General features: G+C 31.3%; 1 protein-coding gene across 1 annotated transcript in view; it reads right to left on the bottom strand.

The window, feature by feature from the left end:
* LOC117170820 (probable chitinase 10) overlaps positions 1-12,209 on the bottom strand; it is a 28,884-nt gene extending 16,675 nt beyond the window's left edge. Inside the window, exons 1-4 of the mRNA XM_033357862.1 lie at positions 12,037-12,209; positions 11,525-11,921; positions 8,655-8,932; positions 8,430-8,578 (exon numbers count right to left, since the gene is read on the bottom strand). Of these exons, the coding sequence (XP_033213753.1) occupies positions 8,430-8,578; positions 8,655-8,932; positions 11,525-11,921; positions 12,037-12,209 (997 nt within the window). The remainder of the gene's footprint in view (positions 1-8,429; positions 8,579-8,654; positions 8,933-11,524; positions 11,922-12,036) is intronic.
* Positions 12,210-24,603: the final 12,394 nt, after the last annotated feature.

Raw genomic sequence — 24,603 nt, 5'->3', positions numbered from 1 at the left:
TTGTATACAAAAATTTTTTTATAGTACATTTACTATTTTCGTGGATTTTTATGAATAAAATACTAATTACGCAGCTCAAATACCTTTTGGTAGACATTATTTTTAGATTATAAGCGAAAAGTAAACATTACCTTACGTTGAAATTTTTACATTCTTATCAGAGAAAGTATTGGTTGTTTGTAATTTTTCTGAAATTTCAGGTATTTTTGGATTTTTTTTTGATTTTATTTGAATCCGAGCTTTTTCTAAGTAATGAAGGATAACAGACTTTTTTAGTCTACGCTGCTTCTTCTATATACGTAGATAGATTTATTAACTGGAGTCTCAGAAAGCTGTTTGAGATGGTTATTTTTAATTTCAGATTGTTTTGGGGATGTAAGTAGATAGAAGTTGAGTCTTGGATCATTGAATGTGATGAGGGTAGGTCCTAGGGGTTTCGGAATATTACTGTGGGGGTAGATGTATTAACTAGAATTTTGGAAAGTTTTCTGTGGTGATTATTTTTAAATAAAAATGTTTTGGCTGTTTTATTCGAAGAAAGCCTAGAATTGGTTCGTTTAAAATAAAAAAAGGTAGTTTCTAAGGGTTGTGGAATATTGCTTTGGACATAGTTATATTAACTAGAGTCTTAAAAAGTTGTTCGGTGTGATTTGTTTTAATTTGATTTTTTTTGGGTGGTTTTAGTTGCTGTTAGCTGAGACTTCTTCCGTTACTGTGGGCATATGTATGATTCTTAAAAAATTTGCTACGCTAACACAGGCCCATAAAATAAAAAATTTGTCTGCACGAGACAAGTGACTAGGCTATCCTTATGGATTTTGGGCCGCTGAATCCGAATATGGACTTAAAATTTGCCCTACACGTCCCAGTTTTCCCCTAGATGCAAAAAGTATGGAAAAGCCTAGAGATTTTCTAGTCACAAAGACAATACAATACAATTTGTCAGAAAGAGATAAGTGACTGGCTTCTTTTTATGAATTAATTTCGACATTTTTGGAAAGCCCTAAAAAAGCTCAAAATCCTGACGCTGTAAATTTCTTCAATTTCTCAAATTCTATATAGTGGAGGTGTTGGCTGTCAGCACCTCCACCCAAAAGTCCAGTTTTTCGAGGGAAATAAAGGAGCCCGAAAATCGGGACTGGCGGCCAAGAATAGCGAAAAATGCACAAATTCTGTTATACTTTCATTTAGTTTAAGTGCATATTTCATTTAAAAAATTTTTTTTTAGGAGATATGTATTGTTTTTTGAAAATTAATGTTTGCAATTTTTGGGGAGCCAAAACAAGCCCGAAATTCTGGCAATGTTAATTTTTTCATTATTAAAATTTTTTGTAGTGGAGGTGCAGGCGTCACTTAATGACTGATCATTGTTATGGAAATTGTTTGTTTCAAGGCACAAATGCTCTCAAAATAAATGAGCGTCCCAAGAAAGAGTTTCTAAAGGAAGACAGTAAATTAAGTGCCTTTCAGGAGCAATAATAGTCAAACAGACAATATTCAAAATAAAAAAAGTGAAATTAAATGTTTTATTCGTTAAAACATTCGTTCATTCAACGTCTTCTCGCACAAGCATCTTTGAGTACAATAAATCCCTTAAAACTCATTTCCTTTCTATACCAAAAAATATTTTTCTATGAAAAGAAATTAAATTTATTTTTGGCTTTCGATGTTAATGATCAAGTAATTATTTGTTGACAAAATGATTACAAACAGTGATAATTTCGTAAAAAAGCCTATTGAACCTGATGAGGAAATGATTTTCGTCTTTATTTATTCATAGTTTTAATGAATACTTATCATTTATGAAAAGAAAGTATAATGGACAAAAAATTTATTATCGCTATTAAAAGATTTACATATTACCAGTATAGACCAAAATATAGAAAACTCTCATAATTATTACTTTATTTTTTAACATAATCTATTTCAATGTCATTTAGTTGCATTTTATTCTAATCATAATAATTTCTAAAGAATTCGAATTCATCAAATTATCTTGTTACAAAATTTCAAATTCCGAATCACAACTTTTTCCTTTATTTTTGAAAGCAACAAATCATATTGCGAGGAACTTTTTTCAAACAGTAGGTATAAGTCCAAATATTTAATAACTATTTTCAAAAGTATAAAATAATTTATAGATGATAATAGTAGATTTCTAAAAAATTTTCGAGTCATAGAAACTATTGCATACTACAAAATGCTTTATTTTCGAGCATACATTCTTGGACATAGAATTACGAAAACATGTTCGACTTAATCTATAAATTCAGTTTGAAAATTTTACAAGACAAAATATAAACTCGAAAACTAACTGTCTCGGCTCATAGAATATAATTTTGCTCATCTCACTGAATTCCTGTGGTTATAGCCTAGCACAATTGAGATTAAGTAGACGTACCTGTAATTTGTCGAAACGTTCTTGAAGATTTTCACAAAAATACAGTCCCTTGGTTTGACGTGCAACTTATTTTATACTTTCCTTCACATATACAGAAACACTTAATTTTAGAAGATATTATTGCTACCGAATTTTTTATATCTTAGGTAAATACGGAAGTAACAAAACAATAACTCTTTCCAATATCCTATCACACGATGTTTGACGACAGTGACCTATTTTACGCATGTTTGACGCTTCTGTTTTGCTACAAATGAATTGGTAACTTTACATAGGCTAATTTTATATTTCGTCTTTAACTCAAAGCGTATTCATTTTTTGTTTGTAGAAAAAATATGCTAGTTAGTAAAACTTGCATCTCAAGTAATAATTTATAGCATTAATGCTATAAATGAATCTTTAACCGGAAATTCAAATTTCGTTTGTGGTTGTACGTTAAAACCGAGAATTATCAACTAGAATTATATTATGTATCGCTGGACCTCCAAGATTCAGTTTCTGAGCATATTTAGCCTTCTTTTTCATGGATCTGAAAATAAATACTAAAATTGAAAATTATCATTAGTGTTTAATGCTTACTAATTTATGCTAACTCAACATATATACGTCCAAAGTTCGAACCATTTAGAAAATATGATATATGAATGATTGCAAAAGAAAAACATTTGATGAGCATGTGCAAAATGTTTTATTGGTCTTATTGTTTGAAACTCCCGTGTAGAAATTCAGTTGGGGAACTAGTCAGGTTCCCGACCATTTGACCTTACTTAAAGTCAGGGGCTAGTTGGGTCATCTGACTAGCCCCCGACCAGTAGCGTCACGGTAGATTAGTCGGGGGCTAGCCAGGTGACCCGACTTATCCTAGTCGGTGCCTGATCGGCTACTAGTAGGGGTCATATGATAATACTTCCGCCTGGAATATTAACCGAACTCCCCAGAATTTGTGGGACGTCCCCCAAAAGTTTGTCAAAATACTTATTATTTACGGAAATCTCCCTAAACTTTTTAAAAACATTTCAAAGCGCTCAAATTTACCCAACATATAATGGGGAACATATTCTACGCTTAAAAATGCATAAGTTTATGTAACTGAAATTCCCCAAAATTTGTGGAATATTAATTTTAAAAAAAACTTCAGCTGGAACGCAGCAATGGGAGAGCTTCGCTCTGAAGGAACCGCCAAGTTGGTCCCGGTAGTCTCTGCTCCAGGTAATTATGTTTCTTTACGTGTGGACTGCTGTTACGTGTAGACTGCTGTCTTAAAATTCCATACAAAACATTTATAAATGTTCCTCGAAATTCGAAATTTTTTAAAAAATACTACAAAAAAATAAGATTACGTCTTTTTGAAGATTTTGATCGTTGATTTTATAAAAAGGTGATTTTCGTACAAAATTATTAACTTAATAATCAGTTATTAAGTATCTTTGAGATGAATTTAAGATTAATAAATCTTTTCTCCAAAAAAGGTGTAAAATTATTGTTGAATATATTCTTAGTGTTTTAGAATAAAAAAATCATTACGCTTTTTTAGATATTACCTCATTTGATAAGACCTCGCCGAAAACTCAAACATAAGAATAACCCAACCAGGGCCCCACTAGCTCCCGACCAGAGTCTGAAGATTACCCGCACAGAAAAAAGTGGACAAAAAGGCCCGACTAGCTCTTGACCAACCACAGACCAGGCCGACTGAAATTTTGAAAACAAAAAGCCGAACTAGTATCCGATTAGTTCCGGACTGGGTACTTTGTCAAAATTATTAACCCGACTATCCCCTGATTAGTGCCGAACTTGTAATAGGGCCAAACAAGGTTATTTCCAGACGGGCTGCCTCTTCTAATTTAAAAATGTTTTCACCTAACAAAATTACTTGTAATGTTTTATTTTTGTTTCTCTTTATTTTATCTCCTCATCAGAAACAGAATTACCACGGCGAATTAAATATTCCCAATAGAGATCGATATAATAAAATTTCTATTTTTTTTCTCAAATTCACTGAGATTATTAAAAACCAGTTTCTTGTAGAAGCTATTACTTTATTCACCTGATTCTACATGAGTTTCAAGAATTTGTACAGAAGCTTTTTCACCAAGTCGAGCTGAACAATGGTTAGTGGGGCAGTTTTGAATTCTTCGAGTGTTCATTTTCAACATTCTGATATTAAGAAGTAACGACTTCTAAAAATTATCAATTGTTTGTACTTAGGTAACATATTATCACACCTCTTCTAAATTTTGGCAGTTTAATACTAAGCGAAAAAAGCCTATCATATTCCAAGAAAAAGTATCAATTTTTATATCTGCAAAAAATTAAATCGCAAAAAAAAACATTGAACATATGTACACTAATTGAATTTTAATTTATGAACCGGTCTTAAACTTATATATTTTTCTTTATTATTTCTACATACTAGCTGTAATTTATTATTAACACTATCTTGAGGAAACTAAAGAATCAATATTATTCCTTTGCTATAATTTTTGATAAATAGAAATTTCAAAAATCTAAACCGCCTTTATATTTTTGTAACAGCATGTATCCAGCAGGCTTGTTACCAGTTTCAATAATTTGTTTTAATAGCATTTTTTTCTTTTAATTTTCTTCAAAATTAAAAACTCAAAATTTAAAGGTTTTTCTTTTTGTCTTGAGGGAAACAAATAATACAAACAAAATTTTTTTTTAAACAGTATATCAAAGTTCAAGTTTAAAAAAAAAGAAGTATAAAATAAGTAAGAAAAGATTCTTAAAGTCTTTCAGCCAAAGAAGCTATTGAGCTCTTCCAAATACTTTACATTCGTTCAGAAAAACTCGGGCATGAAACTAAGCTAATAATCTGATCTTATTTTGCTAAAAGCTCTACCAAAATTAAAAATCCATCAAAATTGTGAAACATAAATCTTTTTCCTAAACATTACTTTCACTCAAGCCTAGATTTTTTATCTCGAATATTGTCAAGACATGAAAATAAAAAATAAGTTCAACTCACAATTTGAAATTGCGTAATAAGGTAAATATTTCTACTTCAAAAATAGAATTATAGTTTGTTATTCGCTGCTTAGATAATGAAGATCTCCTCATTAAGTTTTGGTTCATTTTATTTGCCATCTCTTTTTGAAAACATAATTCATCTGAATTGCGTACAATCGTTATTCTAGGAACTTGAGCAAATTACATTAACGTTTGAGTAAACAATTTTAATAGGTTAAATAACGACTTTGAAGAATTTTCCAGTCCTTTGAAAGCCACTCTTCCCTGTTTAGAAAAGTTGAGCTTTAACAAAATTGTGTATAAATTAAAATAAATAATTATTAAATTTTTCATGAGTATAACATCACTGAATAATAAAGAAATGCATTCAGTTTCCTAATTTTTAGTGTGGTCCGACGGATTTTGTTATTTCCAACCTCGTGATGACTCTAAAGATGAAAGTCACGTTCAACAATGACTTATTTTGGTATGTATTACACGTGTTAGAATGAATTTCAGTTTAAAAAATTTAATGTATTGCAGATGTCAGTCTTTCTTTTCCTATGATAAAAATTATTGCAGTACGATTTTTATATCCTAAATTGACACTCGCTAATTGACGAATATTGATTCAACTGCAATAGCATTCTTTTTTACAATAAAGTACCATTTAATATCGACACAATATCGTTTTTTCTGCAAATTTAGTAATTAATGTAGTTTTTTACTCCTTAACTCACATAATGAATTTTTTGGATTGGTTTATTCAACAGATAGAAAACATACGTTGATTATACTGTATGGTACTTACACTTGCACAACGTGTGCATCGTATGTAATATGATCATTGCTTTCGAGATTTGTAATTATTAATTTTTTATTTTACAAAAGAATTAATTAATCAATCATTATAAAGACTAATTTGAAAGTACACCTATTTTTGGTTGAGCGGTCTACTATTGTACTTTTGGTTCGGAATTCATCACATTTTTTCAAAGTAATTCTATTTGGTGAAAAATTTAATAACTTTCTTGAAACTGCAAACTAGTTTCATTAAAAGGTATTAGTTTTTGTTAAAAAGATTCAACTAAATGGTTGAAAGTCGAACTTCTTTGTTAAAAATTCATTTTTTTGTTGTTCTTTTTGGGTGAAAATTCAACTAGTATTGATCATTTTTGGTTAAAAATTGACCTTTGTCTGTAGAAGACATGATATTTTTGGCTTAAAAATTAAAATATTTTTATGGAAATTGAACTATTTTGAAGAAAAATGAGCTTCTTGTTGAAAAATCATATATTTGTATCGAAAATTCAACTATTTCATAAAGGAAACGTCTTTTTTGCTTCAAAATTAAACACCTTTGTTGAAAATTTCTATATTTTGTTGAAAACTTAACTATTGGTTTAAAAATGTATCGTTTTTGAATAAAGTTAAACTACATGATTGAATTGCTCTGTTCAAATTAGTTATTTAAAGATTCGCTTGTTTAGTTTAAAACTATTTTTGGCGTTGAAAACTCACTTTTCTATTTGTAAATCTAACTATTTTTTTTTTGTTCCGAATTTATCCTTTATAAGTTGTAAAATTACAGTTTTGTAGGTAATTAATCTATTATTTGAAAATTCTCTACTTTTTTGTTAAAAATTACACTTTTTGGCTTCCACATTAAACTTTCTTCGGAAAAATTCGTCTTTCCGCCCAAAATTTGAACTGTTTTTGTTTAAATTGTAATGTTTTTAGTTCAATAATTCGTCCTGTTTTTGAAAATGCATCTTTCTGGGTTTAAAATGAGCTTCATGGTTGCAAAATAAACTGTCTTCTGAGGCTTTTACCTTTGCTCAATTATTTTGATTGTGAAAATTCAATAATTTTGTTTAAAATGCAACGTATTTAGATTTAAAATCATTTATTTTCATGATAAATTATCTCATTTTCTCTATTTTGGTAGAATGTTATGCTACGTAACTTTCTAGGTAGGGGGGGGGGGGGGGGGGGGGGGGGGGGGGTAAGACAAAAATACGGTTCTCATCGTGATAGCGATGGAATTGTCTTCCTATAGACTTTTAAAATGTTTTAAATTTTCTGTGACGCATGAAATTTATATTAGAAATAAACAGAAGTGTGTTAAGAAACATAAAACCAAAATAATATGTGGATTTAATGTTGTGCACAGAATGAAAAGAAGTCGAAACTGTTTCTATTTAAATATTTTTCACTAAAATAAACCGTTCTCATTAAAATCAATAGAATCTTAAAAGACTGACCACCCCCTCCTATTTTGCATTATTATAAAAAAGCACAAAGCTGAAATTTACTAAAATTTTTTTAGTGGTTAAGCATACCATCTAGAAGCTTTACACAAAAATACAGCTTTTCCTTGAATTTTTTCTCTAAACCGTACGGGCTTTAAAGAGCAGCCCGGGGGGGGGGGGGGGGGGGGGGGGGGGGGGTTGTCAAATTTAAACCAAACAGTTAAATTTTCACCAAACACTAAAAGTTTTAATAAAAAAGAAAAAGATGAATTCATGACCGAAAATAAAAACAGTAGGAATTTTGATCATTTATGGACTAAAAAATAATAGTTTAAACAAACAATGCAGGTCTCTCTTAATACTTTTAAAACGTCAGGTTGAAAAGACGGGACATGATTCTTAGAAAATAAAGTTAATTTTCTGTTGCAGACTTTTTGATTTCGAAGTGCACACTTTTAGGTCTTCAGAAAAATATCCAATTGTACGTTTGCAAAGCTTAATAATAACTAATAATTATTGCTATTAACAGATGTCCTCTTCTAAAAACAATTTCATTAAGATCATTAATTCAATAAGCTTTTCTAATTCAATTCAATTCAATTTAAAAAAGCTTTTTCAATTTGATAAGCTTATAAAAGCGCACAGAAAAATCGTTGAACCCCTCCCTCCACAATGGCTTTACGTAGTTTATGCACAGCTACTAACGAGTTACTAGCCAATACTAGAAAATACGTATACACATATGGATTTATAGTGGTATAATAAATTCTTTATTTATTCGATTGGGATATATACAAGAATTTAACATTTGTTTCTGAGGACTCGGTTCACAGCCTTCAGAAGAGGAGACTTCTCTCCATCACATTGTCCGAGAAAATCATCTTGTTCAATACTATCCACGAACACACCACCAAGCTTCATACTTTTAGCATATTCGGCCTTTGTCTTGATGGAGCTGAAAAAAATTCAAATTAAATATTCTTATCTTTATTTTAACAGAAATTTGAACAACATTTTATGTGAAGACTTACGCAACATTATCATAGGCAATCATTCTCTTCCCTTTGTACATATATGGCACCTGCTGTTCCTTGTCGTAGAGTTGTTTCCATATACGATCTTTTTCATTTGGGCAAAAAAAGCCATAGCCTGTCGTGTCTAAAGTATATTTTACAGTATCAACTACAGGTGCGTCCCTGCCAACTTGCTTTGGATTAGCTAAAGTATATATTATTCCAGTGAAAGTAGTTCCCAGTATTAACTTGTTTGGTGGAGCTTCTTGCGAAAGCCAGTATTTCACAATATAATCCTAAGAACAGGATTGATTATAAAAATCATAAAACGAAATTCTTCTTTTTTACAAAATCTTGATCTTGTTTGGTGCAGTTTCATTAGTTATAATAAATGGAAAATACATTCATATAAGATATTGAGTTTTGAAAATCAGGTTGTAAGAATTTTAAAATTATTTTTATGAAAAGAGGCTTATACTACTTAATTACAAACAAATTAAAAAGTTGTTTCCTTTAATAATAATTCCGTTAACCCCTTTCCAGGTCGAAGGAATTGGATCACGACACAGATAAACTGTATATGGTTTGAGGGGTTCGAGGCATCTCGGAATTCAAATTTGCAATTAGTTTTGCAAAATTAATTTGTTTAAACAAATTATTTAAACAAATTATTGCAAAATAAATGCCGCAATCGGATTACACGGAAAAAATACGCCGGGAATAGTAGTTTTACTTGTTCAAATCTATTTCGTTATAAACAAATTATTAAATATAAAAAGACCAGCTCTATAGTTCTCTAATATTTGAGATGCAAGTCTAGAAACTATGCTTTCGATGAAATTTTTTGTATTTAATTATCTCAGTTAAATGAATTTCAACTGCATTTTATTCCCAAAAAGGTGTGCTGATTTATTTCATAATTCAACTATACTTCACATATATTTAATTATTATTTTTGGAGACTTTCTTTTATCATTAATAATTTGTTTATAACAAAATATATTTGAACAAGGAAAACTACTATTTCAGACGTATTTTCCCGTAAAATGCGATTCCGGTATTTATTTTGAAAAAAATCAATTTTGCAATTATTTGTTTGAAGAAATTGTTTAAACAAATTAATTTTGCGAAACTAATGGCAAAGTCGAATTCTGTGTATCAATAAACCTCTTAGTCAATATATGCCGTAGCCGTATTTTTATTCACATTCTTATGGTTGTTAAAGGATTTATTCATATTGCAATATTAATTATTTAAAATTTTTTAAATAAAAATATGTATTTTAACAATTGAAACTACTATATCAGACTTATTTTTTCAGTAGAATCCGATTCTAGTATTAATTTTGCAACAAAACCTAATTTTGCAATAATTTGTTCAAAAAAATTGTTAAACGAAATTAATTTTGCAAAACATATGGCCAATTTAAATTCAGCGTTTCCTCGAACCTTTTAAATCATATACAGTTCATCTGTACCATAGCCCAATTCCTTTAGTCCAGAAAATTGTTAAATTGATCGAATAACTTTTCACAATGTTTGAAAGTAGAAAATCTATAAAATTATGAGATATATTATGATTTAAGCTACTCAAACGTGAGGTTAACAATAAATATGTTTGCGTCCAAAATGACAATAAGCAGATTATTTAACGATGCTATGAGTTTCATCACTTTTATTTGTTAACAAATAATTAGAAAAATTATCAATAATTTATTTTTCCTGAAGCTTATGTTTCAATCCCTACATTGCCCCACATTAAGAGGCAAAGTCGCTTACTCTTGCCGCGATTGTTAATAGTTCTTTGTAAATTAAATTATTGTTTTTTGCAGAAATTTTGCAGCAAAACCTAATTTTAAATCCTTTTTTGATCTTATTGTAAGAAATTGGAAAAAGCGAGCCGTTTAGCCGCATTTTTTGGTAAATAAATATAATACCTACAAATTCAAAGTTTTAAAAATTAAGAAATATTAAAAATGCGGTCATTCTATTAGATATTAATTGAACTATACAATGAAGTTCTGAATTTGAAAACTCTACTGGTGAAGCTACCGCAAATTAAATTTTTTTATTTGAATGCAGGCATACAGGTCCAGGGTAGGGTGCCAAAATGATTTGGTATTCAAACATATAGTGTTATTGTAAAAATTATGAAACACGTATTTAATAGTTTAATCAGAAATTTGGTTTGGATTTGTCACATTTTTTCGAAAATTAACTGCGAAATTCTAAAAAATTGACAGGAACTTTTTTTAAATGTAATATTTTGCGAACAATACTAAATATTCGGGTTTTTTTTATTTGTTGTCGTTATTCTTGAATTTTAATTTATCTCAGAAAATATTGAAAATTAAAAGAACGGCAAATTGCAATCATTTTAATAAAATTCTTGAAAGTAGATTTCCTGAAAAACCCCTGTTAACACCATCTTCACACTGGAAAAAGTTAATGTAGGAAAATCTAATCTATACATTTTTCTCGAAAACAACAAAAGTCGAGTGCAAAAAAATGTTCAGAGAAAAGTTCAAGCAAAAAATGTGAAAAATTTGCATTTAAAATTATTTAACATTTTAAGTTCGAGCATGAAACATTGACACCATTCTAGATTTGTCAAATATCAATTTCATGCATTCCAATATGTTTTTACATAAACTTCGGTTCAGACAACGTACATTTTTCTGGAAAACAGAAAGCTTTAAAATCTCATATTCACAGTGAACAATTTCAATTTTAATAATATAAAGCGAATTATATGTTTCTCCGTTTGTAGAAATTTTTGAAAATTTTAAATGATTTGGGAATGGCTAAGTATAATTTTACTGTTTTGTCTGAATTTTTTCGCCGATTCCGACGAATAAAAAAATTTTGTCGAATAACAAAAGTACTTACAATGTTCAGTTTCCGATCCTCCGTATTTTCCTTTGATGAATGATACAGTGGAGCAATATGTCCAGCTTTCAGTACTTTCTCATCGTTAAAAATATCTCTGTGAAAGTTGTAAGTCTCCAAATTTATGAAGCTGACATACTTCGATATTTCTTTAATATCATATTTCTTGGCAGTCGATTCTCTAGCATCAACTGCTAAGGCTAAAATTAAACCGTTTTTATCGAATTTTTCTTTGAGTTCTTTCAATAGCAAAACGAAATTCTGCTTATCAGATGCAACTGCATCATATTGAGATATATATGCCGATTCGAGTTGGATACCGTTGAATTTATATTTTTGAACGAAGTTGACAACATTATTAACAAGTTTTCCTCGCAGAACGGGATCGAAGAATATTCTATAAAGTGGCAAGAATTAATATTCTTATTTTTAATGATTTCATGGATAACTTTTTATAAACTTTAATGTTATGGAATTCTATTTTTATTCTTAGATGGAAATATAAAACTTACTTATTGTTTTTGTTTTTTTTCTCATTATCAGTTACCGTTTCCTGTATGGCGATTAAGGTTTTCAGGCTTCTGTTCTTTTTTCGAAGATCATTGATCCTTTTAAATCCATTCGCTCCTATATCTGTATATTCATCAGGTAATTGTACAGAAGCATCTTTATTAATATAAGCCATGCCGTAATATAAGTGAGTGCAAAGAGACACATCGATCATCTCTATGTTTAGCGTTTTACAGATTTGCTCATTTTCTTCATTATTATAGTAACAACCAATGATATCTGAAAATGAATTATAAGATTTAGTTACAAACAAGCAATATGCATTGTTTCTTCAACTTCAAATTTTTATTCGTCTAGTGAATATAATAACGTTATTTCCCGATTAAGATGTTTTTATTGCAAGGGGCCGTTTAAAAACTACGTTGTAATTCCATTTGGGGGGTGGGGGGTAACATATTTTGTGATGATCTAGGACGTAGGGATGGGCAGGTTAACGCAATATGTGACATCACACATGGAAAATATTATTAAAAATTTTTTGAGATGCTTGAAAAAATAAGAATTGGCGATTTTATTTTATAAATCAAGCTTTCCCTTTTTCTCGGTTTCAACTTAAATGCGAACTGAATGAATAGAATCGCTTAACAAAATCCACCTATTTTTTTGTTAGAATTTAATTATTTCTGACTAAGAATTTAGCTATTTTTTTGGTTCAAAATTCATAGTTTTTATTTGAAAAAGCTATTTAGTTTTTTTTTCTCAAGGATTCATATTTTTTATTGAAAACTCAACTTCTTGGTGTAAAGTTCAATTACGTTGTTAAACGTTTACTTAATTTCTTTAAGATTTAAAAATTTTTCGGAAAATTTTATTGTTAAAAATCAATTTTTAAATGCAAATTGAACTTTTTCAGGTTTAGTGTAAACTTCATCGTTTTTAGTTTGGAATTCAACTATTTTATTGAAAATTTATTATATACAATTTTTTGTAAGTTCGTACTTTTGGGTAAAAAATAATCTTTTGGCTCAAAATTTAGCTAATTGATTGATAGTTGAACTGATCTGTTAAAAATTAATTTATTGGTTAGAGATGCATCTCTTTAAATGAAAAATAAACCCATTTTTATTTTATTTTTATTTTGGTTGAAAATCAATTTATTCAACTGAAAATTTAAATATTCAAAGATAAATTGAAAATTGATCGTTTTTAATTTAAAGTTCAATTACTTGATAGGAAATCAATGTAATTTGCTGTGAACTCGTATGTTTTTGTAATAAATTAAGTGTCTTAATTAAAAATTCAACTTTTTGGTTTAAGATTAAACTACTTTGCTAAAAATGCATTTTATTACTTGAAGCTTCATCTCTGCTTAAAAATTTTATTTTTTGATAAAAATGGATCGTTTTTTGTTTAAAGTTACAACTATTTGGTTTAAAATCAAGTTTTTTTTGCGAAATAGCTGTGCTTTTTCATAAAAAATTGTCTTTAGTTATTTGTTGAATTATTATTGTTTAAAAATTCAACTATAGAGTTAAAAATATTACTATTTTTGTTTAAAGTTTAATCTTTTTCTTTAGTGAAAAAATTTTCAAAATAGATTGACGTAGTATATGAACGGCCCTTAAAATTTTATACATTAGATCACCTACTCTGACATTTATTATCAGATACTGGCAGCGTCGCTGAATGCTTCGCTGGCAAATTTTCTGGCGGCTTACTGCCTGAAGCGAAGGCTGAGCATATTCCAAGAAGAAGTATTAACTTATACATCTGCAAAGAATGAAATTAAAATATTTAAAATAATTAAAATTTTTGAATAATTTGGTGTTCATTTTCTTATTATTATTCTTCAGGTTACCTTTTATTGTATTTTGTAATTTTAAACAAGATATATGATTTCTTATGGCATTATTTCTCAAAATGTATCAAATTAAAAAATACATTTGAGAAATAGTGGATAAGGACAATTTTTGTCATTTCGATGAATCTTTACCCTTAGAATAGAGAAAAGGGAATTTTTTTTATTTTTGTGGATGTCATCTATTTCGGCAATTTTAAACTTTTCTGAGGATGATAAACAAATTCTTTCCTCATACAGCTTCGGTACATTTTTTTCACACAATTTTTATACATTAAAAGAAAGCTTAGACTTTTCCACTTAAAAGTTAAAAGATTTTACAAAAACAGCCTTTCTTTCTAGAAACAAAAATATTCTTTTGTGAAGAAAAGTCGAATTTACATTTAAACCTCGATTTCAAAGATCAAGTATTTATTTTTTTTCAAAAAATGGTGATATCCAAAGAAACGTGCATGAAAAAGCTTATCGGAACTAAAAGGAATAATATTTTTATTATTTTTTATTTATTTTTTAATTTCTAATATTTAAAAATAATAAATACTAATCATTAATGAAAAGATCGATAACACCCCTATTATAAATGTACTCCACGAAAAATGTTGTATTATGCGTTGTATAAAAATTTTGTATATTAGGTGAGTTAAAAATGACCGAAAAAATAAACAAATTGTTAAAAATCTCTTATTCCTATTATTTTGTTTTGCTATGGATCTAGTTCAATTAACTACAGTTTCATTTTGGAATGACACAGATCACTCTTGAAAATTTTAAATCCATAAGATTCTTTAGTAAAAACTTTTAAATTTTGAACCCCAATTTTTTTCTTTATTTCTCGACGCAACAAATCATAATAACAGAAACTTTTTTTGAAGCAGTAAGTTTAAGCCTGATTTTTCAATAATCATTTTTAAAAGTATAAAATAGTTTATAGATGATTTTAGTAGATCCTGAAAATTACATCTAACCAAAGAAATTCTGGTACAACTATTTTCTCAAATGCTTTGTTTTCGCAAATAAAAACTAGGGCATGAAAGTTTAAAATAAATGTTCAATTGAATGCATAAAATTAGCTTCGAAATGTCACAAAATTATTTTAAAAATTTTAAATGAAGATTTTATACTTACCAAAAATATTTGTGCTACGCTTACTCAATTTCAATGAACCTGTACTGGGCCCTTAAAAAATCTTAAATTTTATTTTTAAAGCGATCTTAGTACAATTGTGACTGAATGGAAGTATCAGAAATAATTCTTCGAAAAATTCTCGAAGAATTTCACAGAAATACAAGTGCTTTCGCTTAAAGTGCAAGTTATTTTATACTTTCATTTACATGTACAAAAGCATTTAATTTACGACAAAATCATTACTGCCGATTTTTTTACATCTCTGGTAAATACTGTCTAGTTAGGAAAGGGTGCCAGTCTTAAATGATTAATTAACTGCAATAATTCTTCTTTCGTGCACATTCTGAAAACTAACTGTATTTCCATTTTATCTCCTTTTGTTCGCTTACTTCGCTTAACAAATATTGAATATTCTCCAAGAGAATTATTTTCTCTTCTATTTTTAATTTATTTACACGATATTGTTTATCTCGAATCTTGTTAAGACCGGAGACCAAGTTGAACTCGCAATCACTAATTACGAAATTAGGTAAATATTCATAATTGTCTAATGTGGTGCGATTTTCTTATCTTGAATATACAGCATCTCGCGATTATTAATTAATAATTATTTCCATTGATGTCACTATTTGAAAAAATATTACGTCTAATCTAAATAAAAAATTCCTTCTATAATTAAAAAAATATGTATAAACACAAACATTAAAAAATTTCAATATGTGTGTTGTTTCTTATAAAAATTAATGTTTCGAATTATTTGTAGGTTGCCTTTGTCAACAGCTTTACGGAAAGTAGAAATTACATCATTACAAATTAAATTATATTTTGTACTAATTATTATATTTTTCCTGATAAAATATGTTTTTGAAATTATCACGAGATACTTGGTTGAAAATTGGATATGTTATGTTATGTAATATGTAAGGTTTTTATTAGATTAAAAATGAACTTGGTATATTGAAAATTAACCTTTTTTTTTTAAAAGGTAAATTTTTTGTTAATAAGTAGTCTTTTTGAGTTGAAAGTTTAACTATTTTGTAAAAAATTTAATTTAAAAAATGTTCAATTGATTTTTTTTTGAATGAAATTTGTCAAAAATTCAACTATTTGGTTAAAAATGTGTGTATATTGTAGAAATGTCGTCATTTTTGCTATATAATCAATTTTGTTCAATAATTATTATTTTTTCAATATGAGATACACTTAGATGAGAATCTTCAGCTTAAACTATATCAAAGCGTTAAAATAAAAATAACTTTAACTTGCAGCGGGTTAGTAAAAAATTCATAGTTTGTAAATAATTATGGTAAATAATTATGGTTTTGTGAACTTTTGGCGCTTATCATGACTTTTTTGCGGGTTTTTCAATGCAAATTGTTTCTGGCACACAAAAGACCATTTAATACTAATAATTAGACGTTCACATAAATTGTTTAAATGATTTATTATTGTTCAAAAAGTGATTTTACCTTTTGTTCTTATTCACGTAGTGACATAATAATTGATTAAAGTTAACAAAAAGGTTGTTTAAACAATTTAATATTGTTTATAACTATCTTTTCTTAGGAAAGTCCTAGAAAGTCGTGTTTTTCTATAAAATCTTTAACTTTGCTTCACCTGCTTAGCTGCTAATAATTATTAAATGAATATCAGAGGAATCTATATTTTAAATAATGTACTTCTTTTTTGTGAATATATTTTTTTGAAATAAAACAGATATTTGAAATATGCTTCAAATTCTCTGCACCGATTATATTGAATAAAACTTTTTCTTGAATAAGTTACTGAGATACTTCGGTGAGGTGTCAGAAATGCAGCAATTGTCTGAAAACCTGTTTCTGCTTGTTTTAATCCAAAACAAAGCTTTCACAAGTCATTTAAAGGCCTAGTCTTTCCATCTATTCTTAATTATTCTATTTTTTGTTTTTGCCTCTTGTGTAAGATAAATTTTTTCTTTGAATTAATTTTATTAAGAATTGGGGAAAAAGCCAAAATAGTTCACTTAAAACAACAATATTATTTGAAAAATCATTTTTGTTATGGCTGATTTATTATTTCTTCATAAACAAAAAGTCGATGCAAATTTAAAGATTTTAGAAAACACCGCCACTTTCTTGCACTTATCTAAGAAAAGATAGTTAAAAAAAATATTAAACTGTTCAAACAACTTTTATGTTAATTTTTATCAATTATAATTTCACCAAGTGAAAAAATTATAGAAAGGTAAAAATTTCCGAAAAACCGTAACTATCGTAACTGCCAGGACCGAAACGTTTAATAAAGGATCTAAAGTTGTTAAAGTCAATTTCCGGAATGGCCTTTAAAGTCTCCTTCGATTGGGCGTGCATATCTTCAATCGAGTCAAAACGATTTCCCCAACTGTTTTTTTTGCGTTTCGGGAATACCCAAGAGTCAGACGGAGCTGAATCAGGTCAATCAGTTGCGAAACGAAGAAAAGCATTGAATTTTTGGCCGCTTCCGGCGAATAGCTTCCCGGAAGCGACACATAACGCTCGAATATATTGTTATTATTACTACTTGTTTGTCAGGGTTAGGAGATGAAAACTCTATGTTTTAGGATGGCAATAAGGCAACTTGTCACACTACATTGGTTATTGGAGAATATTTGGACAAAAATTTTACTTATATCGTTACGTAACTATCCTATTCGCTTTATCCGATTAAAAATAGACAAGTCGCATCTAAGAATGTTTTGAAGGCCATTCGACGAATCCACTTCAACAACTGTTTCGAAGAATGGAGAAAAGGTGGCGAAAGTGTATTTTATCAGGACGGAATTAGTTTCAAAGGCATGAAATAAATTTGGAAGAATAAATAAGCCGTTGTTATTTTATTTAAAAAGACCTTCTGTTTCTTGAGCACAGTAGTATGCCTTCCTGCTCTGAGCAGAAATTTTGTTTTTAATACTGCAAAGAATAAAAAGGGAGAAATTATTCAACAAAATTTCCACATTTTCAATGTTTTCCAAATTTAAAAAAAGATTCTGCTGATAGAAGAAAGGCATCCTATCAGCTTTATGTAGATTAAACCATTGTTGGTTTTTCGTAAACAATGCAAGATATCGCGAAAGAGCAAAAGGTGTTTTTCATAGAACTTTTTTTACATATGTAAATTTTTATCCCGAAAATTCTTTGTCTGTCGTTTCTTGCAAAGAAATAAAAAACTTTGTTTTATAAAATAATGTCTACCTTCCACAAAATTGATTTAGCTCGCACACAGTTCACAAAATATTTTCCATAGTAAAGTGCAAATACCACAAAAAATAAAAAAAATATAAAGTGGGTTTTTGACAAAATCTACTTTTAATATCACCGGAAAAACAACCACCCTTTGGTTAAATTTCAATCTTATTTAATTTCGGCCAAAAATTGCGTTTTGCAACAGCGGTGGAAGTAACTTCACGAACTTAGATGAAATTTAGTACGTTTCCTGGTGATAAATGTTAACAACATTTGTGAGTTTCTTGAAAGGTATAATTCAATAATAATTCAATGACTTAAATGATCTTTACATTCGAGCCTTCAAAATATCATTATCCGTATTTTTATGGTCTTATTTGTAATCAGCGCCTCAAAGTACGCCAGCTTGCATGTCTGTACATTTTTTCTTTTCTCTTTTGTCGTTCTTACCCTATTTTAGGAATTATTGCATTCTAATGCAACTTGGTAGGATCCTTTTACAAAAAATCCAAGGAATTTTCTAAAATTTTCTATACGCATTAGAACTATCTAGTCACTAAATTATTTAAAGATTCATAGTTTTTCATTAACCTGTTGCCCTAAGGCTTCTGGAAACTCGACTTTTTCAATTTTTTCGTTAGCGATTGGAAAAGAAGGCACGTGATTCAAACTATCGTGATTTTCTGCAATTCAATTAAAAATAAATTATAAGTCCTTCAGTCAATCTACTCTCGATAGTGTCATCTACACCATTATTAATTAGCATTTTTGGAAAATAAAAGCTTGAAAAATACCGAGTGACACATTCACAATAAAATGCTGAATTTTTGAAACAAGAAAACATATTGGTATGAAAATCAAAATTCAATTCTCATTCTTTAATATTTGTTGCCTAAAAATGTTTAAAAATTGACGATTTTATCTAAAATTTCCGGAATTCCTTGTATGCTGCTTGAGTTTATTAATGAAATATCCTAGAATTACCGACTTTGAAAATTTTGAGAGAGGGGTCGTCCCTCCTCCTCTCATAGGGTATCTAAGGGTTCCAGACTAGCGAATGTAGATGACTTTACACGGTTGACTAAGATAAATAGTTTGTGCAAACAAGCGTTGAAGATATCAAAAACAGATTTTTTGCAACGAACCTTTTCGTCTGTTTAATTCATTATGGAATCAGGATAAAATCCATTCTATAGGTATATTTTTTAACAAATTGTAAAAAAACTGTGTTTCAAATAAAGAGGGGGGGGGGGCGAGTGGGAGAAGCCGCTGTCGTCATCGTACGACGTTAAACGTAATTGCAAAACAAAGTCCAGCAATTACTTTAGTCTGTGACGTATACCGGCGCTGAAATCCCCTACATTTTAATTACTTTTCATAAATTTTACATTATACATTTGCCTGAGTTTTTGAGTATGATTGTGCGGTCTCTCATCGCTCATCAACGTAAGCAAATGTATTGTAGCTTATCGTGCCTGGGTCCTATAGTGTTGAATCAGTGGTACGACGCATCTGTGGTCAGAATGCCAGACCAACAGATGCCAGTTCTTCTCAAGCGTCTCTGCGTATAGAACTCCAGGGACTAGGCAAGTCCTGAAAATTAGAAAGCGAAATACATTTTAGTTTTTCCTAGCACCACCACCTGTCAATAATGGTTGTAGTTGCGTTTGTATACAGTTGGGATCCTTTAATGTACTTTTTTTCAACACAATAATTTCCTGTGCTATTTCTGTCTCCTTTCCTTCTCTTCTTTTATTCTCCAACAATTTCTCATTTAAATTCAATCCTATTTTTCTCATTGACCTAGCAATAACCGTTATTTTATTTACAAAGAATCTGTAATAGCTTAGGAGATGGTGACGAACGATCAGTGGAAATACTTGTCACGAAGCTTGAAAATGGAAATTCACACTATTGAACAAAGTTGACACCTCAATTAACATCAATTCTTCACGTCTTCTTATACTAGATGAAGCTGAGAATTAAAAAAATTGCTTGATTAAATTTTTCTAAAAAAAGATCTTCTCCTTAGGAATCTCCTTCCCAATATGAAGACTTGTAGTTCGATTCCCAGCGGATCGAAGGGAGGATCTTTTTTCAGAAAAATTTTAATAAAAAATATCTTAATTCATAGCTTCATTTATTCTGAAAAGACGTTAAGAATTTACGTTATTGGAGGAGTTAACTTAGAAGGATAGTATTGATTTCCATATTCACAATTGCTTATAGATATCTTCACTGATCGGTCCTTATCATCTTCTCAATTCGAGAAAAGGCCGTAATGGGCAGTTACGGACACCACTTAATTATCGGACAGTAATTTTGAGCTTTCCTGATTTTGAAGAGGTCCGTATGTTCTTACTGCGTTCTCCGCAATTATCTAACTCTGCGAAAAAGGCTTGTAATTCGAGAAACGCCGTAACTGTATTTATTATAAGTAGCAAAATGCAAAAGTATTATCAAAAGTCTCTATTTTTACATTCTCATCATAATGAGAAGGTATTATTTGTATGTGAAAACCGACTATTGCGGATTTTTAAAATTTTCATGTTTCAAGATCCCCTGAATCCGAAAAAACCGGGTTTACGATGGTGTTTGCCTGTCGTCGTTGTCGTTGTCTCAATCCCGGATAACTTTAAAAGGACTAATCGGACTGGATTATGCTTTGGCACACACTTTTAGAGACCAAAAAGAATAACCGCAGAATTTTTCCAGGAGCGGGTGCTAATCTGAGAAACTGCACCCGATCCCAGTGGAATCGCGATAAAATTTCAGCCACAACCACGTGTCACGACCATGAGATAGGTGGTTACAGTCTGCAACGGAATCAATACGACAATCCGAATAAAGTCTTGTGCACTCTAAAGGCACGGAGCGACCCAAGGACGACCGCTTTCTGCATTTTTCCCGTAAGTGTTTTAGCATATTGTTGACACTTGGAGTGAAAGCTTGGCACCTCCAAGAGCGCCGATGATAAGGAGGATTTGTTTTATAGAAAATTCCGGGTATAATCGTTGAAACTTTCTTATGAAGTCTCTATACCTCTCTTTCTTTTTATTATCCTTGGCTATGAGGTTTTTGTCAGCTGGCGCTGAAAATTCGACAACAATTCATGGTTTGCTTCTCGAAGTCAAGAAGAACCATGTCAGGCCTCGAGTGTGCAACTGAAACAGTTGTCGAGGATATAAAGTTCCAGTATATGCGGCACTGCTGATTCTCGACAATTGGCTCGATTTTTCTTGGAGTACCAAATGCTCGGGGTGTGCATGGCACGCCCTGCAGCTATCATCGGAAATGTCTTGGCTCAAAATGTGGCGACGGTATGTTGAGGTAGGAATGACACTATCCTGACGTGCAAAAATAAAACCCTTCGTGCCAGACTTCAATCCGGGTGATTTGAGGAAAGCGAAAGTTAGATCACATGATATTGACTGATCCTCCACATTTCTGTGAAAGATGCCGTGCATCCTCTTATCGAGGAGCTGTTCATGGAAGTTTTTCTCTTGTGCTTTCTCAATCCGGACTTTCAAGAGGGAATACTCGAGATAGATAAGATCTGATGCATTTTGCTCACTTCTAATACTGAAGTTAAGTCCGAGTGTTTCAGCAGCCTTCTCGGCTACTTTGTACAGAAGCGCTTCTTGGCCCGCTTCTTCGTGCTTACTGAACATTTTAAGAAGAGGGTCTCTTCCATTTGCGACTCAATGAGCTGTACCCAGAATAATTCTGTTGTAAGGACTTTCAAAATTCAATATTCCGAGACCACCTTGACAGCATGAGATAAAGAGTCGCGAAACAGAAGATTTTAGATGCATGCTTCTGTTCATGTCCATAACCTTTCGTGTCCCGATATCAAGGGACCTGGGCTCGTTTTTCGTCCATGGCACAACTCCAAATAAATAAAGCACTACCGGGCGGCAAACATGTTCGTTGCAGATACTTTGTTCCTCGCCGACATTTCGGAAGACCAAATCTGCCGGATGAAACGTTTGTATCTGCTTCGGAGATTATCCTTTATAGAAGCCACATCCTAAATGCGGCTCTGTGGCACACCCAGGTATGTATAAACCTCTCCAGCGCAAAGGTAAAGCATAGCGCTTCTATCTACGAGCTCAGGGTCTTCAGGGATGCCATTAAGTTTTCCTCGCTTCAAATAAACCTTGGCCCTGAAAGACACCTCACTGAAAGCTGACCTTGTTAGTTGTTACGCGATTTTTTCCAGATGAGATAGTAAATCTAGTTTTCCAAAGCGGCATCAATCTCTCTATGCACCTTACGATTTGCAGATGAACCTTTAAGCTTTCCAAAAGACAGATGATAAGTCGCGCGGGTACTGTGCTGCATCTTTGCAGACACATCTATCGATAAGCAGGTTCTCCCGATATTTTGCTACGCCTTTCTTTGAGCCGCGTTGTTCATATATTTCTTGCTACACAGGTTCAATTGCCCGAACAATCCTATCATTTAGGATAGCTGCGAATATCTAATACAGTCAGTGTTGCCTTTTTGAGTACAATTGTACTTTTTGCGTACTATTTCCAGCTGGTGAGTACGTGAGTACGCCTCTCGAATTTTCAGTACACTCGATATTCTATCTTTTTTTTAGTACATTTGAGTATAAGATTGTTAAAAAAATTTATTTAAGTTTTTTTCTTTGCTACGAATCACAACTGCAAGTACACATTTATCATTCGTTCGTTGGCTCACATGTTGATTCATTAGAGAAATGGAGTCAATGACAGCCAATAAAAGAACACGTTTGAGAAGATCGAAATCTAGAGGTGTTCTGTAATTGGCTGTTCATTTTACGTTTTGCTTGCATGGGATTTCACCCTGGACTTGAAAGCAGTGATCCCAAGTTTGGTATGTTGAGCTACTGCGCTTGACTGGCGCAGCGGCCCTTATTAGTCGCTATTAGCGCGCCAAATAGAAATTTAAAATTATATTCATACAGACCGTCATTTCAACCTCTCATTTATATGCATTATTTTTTCCATTATGAATAAATAATTGACATTTTGTATTTGGAAAATATTTTTCATTTTTGAAAGATTTTTTTTTAAAAAAAAGGTCACAAAATTTAAAAAACTTTATCATTTTTTAAAAGAAAAACTTTAACAAGTGATAGTTGACATTACTCAAGATTTTTAGTATTTCAACTTCAGAATTTCGCGCTAAAATCTTGTTAGTTCAAGTCAATTCTGATGCGCTGTGGTCGAATGTACAATTTCAGACTTTTCAGTACAATTTCTTGCTAACTATGCGTACAATTTCTAGATCTCAATGTGGCAACCCTGAATACCGTGTGTTCAGACAAGTGATTGGCCTGTAATTTTTTCGAGTTAGCTAAGTTTTTTATTTTCGGCAGGAGTATTGTGCGCCATTCCACCAACCACTCCGGAATTGGTTCTTCCGACCTTTTTTCACCTCCTCTTTAGTGATGAGTGGGCATACTTCATCAGGTGTTCTGAGGGTACTACACACCTCCTTAAAGCTATTTATGTTATCTGAGTCTTCGTCCAGTCCATGCTGCACTTCGTAGACATCCAAAATACTTCGACATCCTCTGGTTTGGCCGGGTGGTCGACAGTAACTAGAGGGTCTTGGTCAGAGAGAAATTGTTGATTTTCTCTGACCCACCTCTCTCTCTGCTCTAGTCTTCTCTTAGCGTCAGATAGTATCCGTATTTTCTCAACAATATGCTGCCTGATGGTTAACAGCTTTGACTTGTTAAGTGTGTGTTAACGGGTCCGGAGTTCGCGCGCGAACTTGCAAACCTTGGCGGTAAAATTCCTCTCAGATGTGATGTAGTCAATCACACACTGAATGCGTGACACGTACTGTCTTGATCATCCTATCTTTATGGCGAGTTGGTGTATTCATCTTTTGGTCTTATGATCAACCGTTGGTTTTGTTTTACGCTCGCATTGGCCAAAGCTCTCGCTGCATTATACACACAACAATTGATAGTCCAGAGGTCAAATTCTTCGGAAAAATGTTCACGAAGCTGGTCATCCATTTCAGCCAGATCTCTAGGCTTGACAGAAACCTGGGTGTTAATGTCTCTCCGGTTCACAAAGCATCGCTCATCCTCTATCGGATGCCTTCCCGCTGTTGGTCTTAGTGTCGCCTCTCTTTCATTGTTGCCGGCTTGTTTTGGCTGTGGTAGAGTAGGCGTTTCGCTTACATAGCCCCTTTTTTGAAGTACTTCGGGATGATTTCGCAGACGTTGATGCGAAAGGTGCGATAGCTCCGGGTGTTTCTCGCACAACAGAGCATGCATTTGTGCCATGTAATCTCGCTCAGGGACCACACTCGCATCGTAGCACTGTAACAAGTCGCAATTTAGTTGCTCCGTCCACCTAGAGGTCCCAAGATTCCGCCGA

Source organism: Belonocnema kinseyi, chromosome 4, assembly GCF_010883055.1.
Source record: "Belonocnema kinseyi isolate 2016_QV_RU_SX_M_011 chromosome 4, B_treatae_v1, whole genome shotgun sequence".
Lineage (NCBI taxonomy): Eukaryota > Metazoa > Arthropoda > Insecta > Hymenoptera > Cynipidae > Belonocnema > Belonocnema kinseyi.
The sequence above is the reverse complement of the archived record's forward strand: the minus strand, read 5'-3'. Positions and strand labels throughout refer to the sequence as shown.